This window comes from Castanea sativa, chromosome 4 (genome assembly GCF_040712315.1).
Source record: "Castanea sativa cultivar Marrone di Chiusa Pesio chromosome 4, ASM4071231v1".
In the NCBI taxonomy this organism is placed as follows: Eukaryota; Viridiplantae; Streptophyta; class Magnoliopsida; order Fagales; family Fagaceae; genus Castanea; species Castanea sativa.
In genome coordinates, this window is record NC_134016.1 from 42680709 (window position 1) to 42688340 (window position 7632).

Sequence of the window (7632 nt, forward strand, 5' to 3'; positions counted from 1 at the left end):
AAACCTAATGGGCATAATTTTTTTTTTTTATCATACTTAGAGCATTCACATCAAAGCTCTTAAAAGAGCTAAATTGCTATTTTAAGAGCATTCACATCAAGGGTTTTAAAAAATTTAGCATTTAGCAAATAACACATCACTCTACAATACACCTAACGTCAAAACTTCTACTTTTTACCATTTCATTTAAATATTCTTTCTTTATTATTATTTATTTATTTTTCACTCTCTCTCTCTCTCTCTCTCTCTCAACCCACCCACCTATTCTAAGCACCGCCAGCCACCACATCACCAACAATCACCATAAAACCCACCACCCAACTACAACCACCAAAAACCCATCACCCATACCATAACCACCACAAAACCTACCATCCATGCCACAACCAATAAAAACCCACCATTGCCTCCACTAGCCACATCCACCCACCACCACAAACCACAGAAAAAAAAAAAAAAAAAAAAAACCCTCCACCATTGCCCCCACCAGCTAGATCCACCTACAACCACAAACAACAGCAGAAAAAAAAAATTAGACAATCAGGCCACGATAGCTAGATCCACCTGTAACTACCACAAACAACAACAACCAGATCCATCGCCCCCACGACCCACGACCTCATCAAAGCACCAAAATCAGACCATCGGACCCTACAACCATCGGCCCACGGCCCTATCGGACCCACGACCCACTACCCAACCACCCAAATCGGACCAACAAACCACCACATCGTGACCTAGGAACCAATTAGTCCACAAGAGAGAGGGAGAGTGAGAAAGAGGATAGAGAACAAGAGGGAGAGTCTGAGAAAGAGAAAAATGAGAGAGAATGAGAGTGAGAGTAAGTTTGAGAAGAGAGAATTAAAAACATTAAAAAATGATAACATGTTGCTACAATGAGCTCTCATTTTTTAGAGCTCACTGTAGCAACATGTCAAATTTTTTAGCATATAGCATCTTTGATGGAGTAGATTTTTGTGGTTTCAGTTGCTAAAAATAGCATTTTAGCATTTATACCACTCTTAGGGTCTGTTTGGATACTGTTTATTGCTGAAAATTAAAAATACTGTAGCAAAATAATTTTTAAATGTGTGAATAATACTGTGTGACCTAATTTTAACTTAAAATTTTCTAAATTCCATACTTGTGGGTCCCATGAATAATGCACATAACCCATTGAAAAAATGCCAAACGCACTAACTTTCAGATTTCAGCAACACCCAAACTCACACTTAATGTGAATGCTCTAACACCAAAAACACTAAAAAACTCACTACATCAAAGTTACTAAATCTTAAAGCATCTAGCTACAGTAAACTGCTATCAAAGTTCCACTAAAAAAAAAAAAAAAGCCTCATCGCACACGAAGTGCGTGTAGGCCAGGTTGGATTCAAATCCTTTAGATTTTGCCATGGCAGCATTTCACTAATAATACTTTAAAAATAATATAATAATGTTGTAAACAAAAAAAATTAAGATTATTGTTAGTAAAATGTTCACATGGCAAAATCTAAACTATTAAATCATTAAAGAATGGTTAAGATTTAAGAAAATCTATTTGGTAAAGTATTATGAGAAATCTAGATGACTTGGATCTAAGCTAGTAGGTTCAAATTTGAACCTAACACAAAAATTACTTTTTTGCCCCAATAATAACAACCAGTAACAATCTGTCACTTAAAATTTGTTGTAAAAATACTGTGAAAATGTTGTGGACATATCATTTCTCATATATAAATTATGTGACCCGCAAATAATAATAAAAAAGTGCGTGCGTGCGTGTACCGGGCTTAAGCCGCACAGTTCAAAAAAATCCCTCTAATCTCTGTGCCTCATATTATAACACAATTTTGGCAGCAAAATTTGAGGGCAAACTTTATCTGGTTTTTGAAGGGAAAAAAAAAAAAAATGCAATCTTTATTAAACATTAAGGTTTTCACTGATTTTAATACTGGTACGAGGCGCTTGGTTGTTCGCCGAGGAAGCTGTGGAGGAGGGTTGTTTGGAGAATCCGAGGTCGGAGTAATAAGGAGACAACAACAACAACAACAACAACAATGGTTCAATCCCAGAGATTCATCCAAGAATTCTAGGATTTTAGCTTGTGGTAATAATGGTAATGGTAATGGGCCGGGTCAGACTCCGAGTTCAACCCCGAGTCCGATTCCGAGTTCCAGTTCTAGTTCTAGTTCGTTCTTTTCTCGTAGCCAAACCTATGCTTTGTTAAAGCAGCGATTGGAGGTTGCCGCCAAATCCGAGGTACACAACACACACTTTAGAACGTTCTTGGCAAATGTTTTTTTTTTATAAAAAAATTATGGAAATTCAATTGGGTGTGTTTGAAACTTGTTCAATTATAGAGATAAAGTAAAAGTAAAGCAAAGTTGCAACTCAAAATACTTGTTTTTTTTTGTTTGTTGTGCTCAATTGTTGATGAGTGATTGTAGTTGAAAATGTTTTGTTTTTGATTTAACAGGATTATGAAGAAGCTGCAAGGATACGTGATTCGTTGAAATCATTCGAGGAAGAAGAGCCGGTTTTACGTCTAAGGAGATTGATGAAGGAGGCAATTGCTGATGAGAGGTTTGAGGTATTCCAGCTTGTGTGTTTCTCCGAATGTAGATTGCGAATTTCTTGGTCTTATTTTAGACTTCAAATTTGGTAAACTTGAATTTTAGGATTGTTACTATTGTCTCCACAAGTTTAAAATCAAGTTGGTGTTGGTGTTGGTTTACAATAAGCAACAATTATAGTGAGTGCTGCAGACACTGCAGCTGTGTCTTTCATTTATTTTTAATTGGGTTTAGAACCTATGGAATTCGCCCCATGATGATTCCTCTTTAGCATTAGGCCAAGACACTAGTGAGTTCCTCTTTGGCGTGGGCGGGATTCAATCCCAAGTCCCTTATTCAACGATAGGTGACTTTACAAGTTGAGATATCTAAAACCCACTATAGGTGTCAATGGCTGCTAAGCAATGTTAGTTTTGTTATAAACCTTGTCTAGCAGCAAATTGTTGTGCCGTTTCCTTCATCTTCTTCTTAGTCAATTTATTTTGAAGTATCAGTATCTTGCCATAGCTTTATGATATTAGAATAAAATTTTTTTTACTACCCATTGTCCTCTTGGACAAGAGAAGCAAACAGAAAAACTTATCCTAAGTAGACAAGTTGTCATGCTATAGTTATGTTCTAACATTCCGGTGAACATTCATTTAGTCTCAAGCCTAAAAGTAACATTAGGGTAAATTGCATGACCTTCCAAATTGTAACTAGCATCTCCTAAAGCCTTTCCTAAAGTTAGGGCAACTTACACCTTTCCCCCCTTTCAACACAGGACATTTGCAAAGTCCCCCATTTAGTTTAAAATATAGCAATGTCCCCCCTTATCTTTTTGTAATGATCACTTTACCCACTCCCTTAGTTTTTTACATCAAATTAACAGTAATTTCACACTTTCTTGAAAAAATGTGTCCAGACCCATATATTAATGACCTTAATACCTTCCAATAACAAACACATCATGTTCACAACTTGAAGGTTCATCATTGTGTATGTGATGTGTTTCTTATTGGAGGGTATTAAAGTCATCATTGTGCATGTGATGTGTTTCTTATTAGAGAGTATTAAGGTCATTCACATGTAGGTCCAGACATATTTCCAAACACACACAAAAAAAAAAAAAAAAAACCCATTAATTTGACAGAAAATACTAACGGAATGGGTAAAGTGCTCAATCTGGGACATTGCAACTACCCTATTTTTAAGGGTGGGAAAGTGGACTATTCCCTTACAATTATGTGAATCTTTCTCTTATATTATAAAGGTTGGCAAAATAGTGTACTACATGCAATTCTTGAATTTTCAATTAGAAAGGAATTAGAAGGATATGGAAGCTTATTATAATATAGACACGTCTTGTTTCTGCCCTATGTTCAGTTTGACCCTTCATTGAATATGGACAACTCTACAGTCTACACTGTTGATCTTTGGTTTCAAGCTTAGATTTTTAGCCTTTATTTCTGAAGTATGACGCAGATCCATCTTAAGCCCTCCCATCTATGAATTTCGCAATGATTTTTTTTCTTTCTTTTTTGAGAACTTCTTTACTGCAGGATGCAGCTAAATTTCGTGATGAGCTAAAGGAAATTGCACCTCACGCTCTTTTAAAATGTTCAAGTGATGCAACAACCTTGGTATGTTAAGAACTTGATTTTTTTTTTTTAAAAATTTCTTTTTGCTCAAGGTTTAGTTAGTCAATTTCAATTTTGCCTACATTTTTTTTTTTTTCAGTTTTCATACGGTTTCTCTTTGGTCTTTTCTTTATGTCCATTTAATATTCCGTAAGAAAGTTAATTTTGTAACTACATACATATATATATATATATATATATATATATATATATATTTATCAAGCCTTCCTCCATTTTGGTGTTTTGATAGATATGTGCCCCTGAATGCTGGCAGAAAAAGAAAAGGAATGGCCTTTGGTATTTGGACATTCAAGTGTTCCTAGATTATCTTTCTGATTGGTATAGCATAGACAAATATAACAAAGTCTTTTTAAAAACTGTACAATTATTGGTAGATCTAAAATTAAATCTCTCTTTTTCAGGGGGTCAGGGTTCAAGTCAGGAGTGTTTACATAGAGGGCCGTAGTCAACCTTCAAGGGGCCAATACTTCTTTGCATATAGAATAAGAATTACCAATAATTCAGACCGCCCCGTTCAACTTCTCAGAAGACATTGGATTATTACTGATGCCAATGAAAAAATTGAGAATGTTTGGTGAGTAAATTATTCTAATCTTTACTGTCCATCTAGTCTTCCTAGATAATTTTTTATTTTATTTTTCAACTGGTCCTATTACTTCGTATGGGTTGCATTCCTTAGAGAGAAAAAAGTACTAAATTTTGATCCTTCTCCCTTTATTTCAGGGGGATAGGAGTTATTGGAGAACAGCCTGTTATACTTCCTCGTACTGGTTTCGAATACTCATCTGCATGCCCATTAAACACTCCCAATGGCAGAATGGTAAGATAGTATTGTTTTGCTTTCTCTTTTATTACTTACTTGTATGAAATTAGATTCATGGGTATTGTATCAATTGAAAAAAAATCAGGGAAAGAAGCATTTTCAGTTTCTTAGCTTAGGTTTGTACCATTATGATCAGTAATCAATTGAATGTCAAAATGATACATGGCTTGAGAATTTTGCTTGTAAGCTGCACTATTACATGACAAGAACTTCCAGAAATGAATCGCTAAAATATTTCATATTCATCATCTTGAATACTTAATTTATTTTTCCCAACATTAGGGTCCAAAAGGACAAACTAGAGTTTGAAACCTTCCATCAACATTATTTTTCACATCATTGAAAATTGTGTAAATTAATCATCTTTCCTTGAGCATCATGACATGGAGTTTGCATATAACGCCTTTCATTCACCTAGTATTTGCCCCATCAAAAATAAGTTGCATGTCTTGCAGACAAGCATACTCCATTCTAGTGGGGCGTGTGGTTTTGCCTTGCCTTGCCTTGCCTTGCCTTTTTTCTCCCCGGATATGGTATTCATTTCATTGTTCGGTAATAGAGCTTTGGTGCCGAAATAATGTATGCAAGGTCTATGAGAGATGTTTGCAGCTTGGAGAAAGGCTCATTGAGTTAAAATATGTGTAGTACTGGTACATGTACTGATGTACTTTCATGCTAGTTGTCTGTTACAAGATCTGTTTACGTTTATGATGATGCTGTCTTATGTTTAACGTACCTAGAAAATCAAAGTTTCTTTGGTTTTGCTCAAATGCAGGAAGGTGACTTTGAGATGAAACACATCGATAGAGTAGGCTCTCAGTCTTTTAATGTGGCCATTGCCCCATTTTCTCTCTCAATACTAGGAGATGACACTGTTAGTTTATGAGACATCACATGCAGCTTCACTTTGGAGAGGTGGAATTGCGTCAAGAAGATGCATAAGCGGTTATCAAATTGAGGGTTCGGAAAACAGTTTTACTCATATCATGCAATGTAACTTTGATGTGCATTCTGCATTGTAAGTGTTGAAAGGCCTCTCCATTCTGGGGGAATAAAAGTTCATATTCTCATCATTGTTTGTCCAGATGGATATGAGTAATTGAAATTATATATAGCAAACTTATAAAGAAATCAATTTGTAGAGATGAATATATAGGACAGTGTGTGACAGTTTTAGGTTCAACAGCATGGAACTCAGGGTGGATTCAGTACTGTCTTCGAATTTGGACAAGCTATATAAATTATGGTTATTTATAGATGTAATGGTACCGAATCAATGTCAATAATATTTTATGATCCTGATTCTTAAGGCAGTGATTAAATATTATTGATCAATGGCCTTTGATCTCATCCCTAAAGGTATGGCCTTTTGATCTACTGATATAATTATGGTCAAGGAGTTTTTAAAAATGCAGAATCAATTCTTTAGATGGAGTCTTTTGCAAGTAACATTTTTCTTATTGATGCTCTCTCTCTAATGAATAGGAAATTAAGAACTCTTACTTTACAAATCATGGCCTAATTTTATTAGGAAAGTACTGCTAGGTTGAATTATTGAATAAATAATGCCTTTTGCAAATAACATTTTGTTATTCATTGAAAAGAGAGAAGGTTATTTTTATTTTATCATTTATTATTTTTTAAGAAAACTGGCTCTAGGACAAGCTTTTGGTTTTTGTTTTCCCATCAATTCTATTTTTCACTTGATAATGGAATTTATTAAACCAAAACAGGGGAAGAGGAACACTGTCACTGTCCATCTTTCATCTATCCTCAGACTAGAGGAGATGGAAAGCCTTCTTTCTTTGGTTACAACAAGAGGCCCAACGGGCAATGAAGTGGTCATAGAATTAGCTCTCCAAAGAGAGAGATTTTCTTTTTCTTTTCTTTTTTTTAGTAACAAAAAGAGAACTTTAAACAACCAAAATATGCACAATAATAGATTAGATAGACCAGTGAGCTGCAGTAGAGGAAGAATGAATAAGATCTATAACATTAAAGCGCATCCCATTACATCTATAAATAACCATTACATAGATGTGCAGCAAGAAGAGTTTGTTAAAGCGCATCTAATAACCATTTCATAGCTCACTGTTGGCATTAGTTTGGCAACAGTGTTGGAATTCATAGATGTGCAGCAAGAAGAGTTTGTTATTTTGTTTAATCCCCCTACCCCTGATATTGTAACTTTTGTTAATGAAGATGCCACTGGTCTGTACTATGAAAGGCGTGTAGCCAATACTTTGCCTTTCATGGCTAGCTAAGTTTAATAGAGTTCTCTCTTAACCAAAAAAAAAGCGCATCCCCCTCCAACATGATTTCAGAGAAACCATTCTCTTTTAACACTTAATATTCCTGGTTCTGTTTTTTACCCTGCTGATGGAGAGGATGCTTCCTCTTCTAGCTTGCAATCTCTTTTCCTCCTTAATGCTTTATTTTCCAAGTATTCGGCAAAAAAGAAAAAAGAAAAAAGAAAAAAGAAAAAAAGAAATGCCAACAGTGTTGCCAAAGCTTCTTCCCATTGAGGGTCACCAGGATCAATGGTGTTTGACCGAATCTGGAGGATCTCTGCTTTTTATTCTCTAATTGTCGCGTT

General features: G+C 35.3%; 1 protein-coding gene across 1 annotated transcript; it reads left to right on the forward strand.

The window, feature by feature from the left end:
* The first annotated feature begins 1829 nt into the window (after positions 1-1829).
* On the forward strand, positions 1830-6386 carry LOC142630576 (uncharacterized). Its single transcript, XM_075804588.1, has 6 exons — positions 1830-2259; positions 2477-2590; positions 4115-4195; positions 4615-4787; positions 4937-5033; positions 5812-6386. The coding sequence occupies exons 1-6, from the start codon at positions 1909-1911 to the stop codon at positions 5920-5922; spliced, it is 927 nt and encodes a 308-aa protein (XP_075660703.1). The 5' UTR covers positions 1830-1908; the 3' UTR covers positions 5923-6386.
* The last annotated feature ends 1246 nt before the right edge of the window (positions 6387-7632 follow it).

What these genes read in the sequence shown, in the direction of transcription:
- LOC142630576 (XM_075804588.1), top strand. Translation starts at nt 1,909, where the DNA reads ATGCAATCTTTATTAAACATTAAGGTTTTCACTGATTTTAATACTGGT. An exon ending in TTGCTGATGAGAGGTTTGAG is followed by an intron (nt 2,591 to 4,114) that starts GTATTCCAGCTT and finishes TCTTTACTGCAG; the next exon opens with GATGCAGCTAAATTTCGTGA. An exon ending in ACACTCCCAATGGCAGAATG is followed by an intron (nt 5,034 to 5,811) that starts GTAAGATAGTAT and finishes GCTCAAATGCAG; the next exon opens with GAAGGTGACTTTGAGATGAA.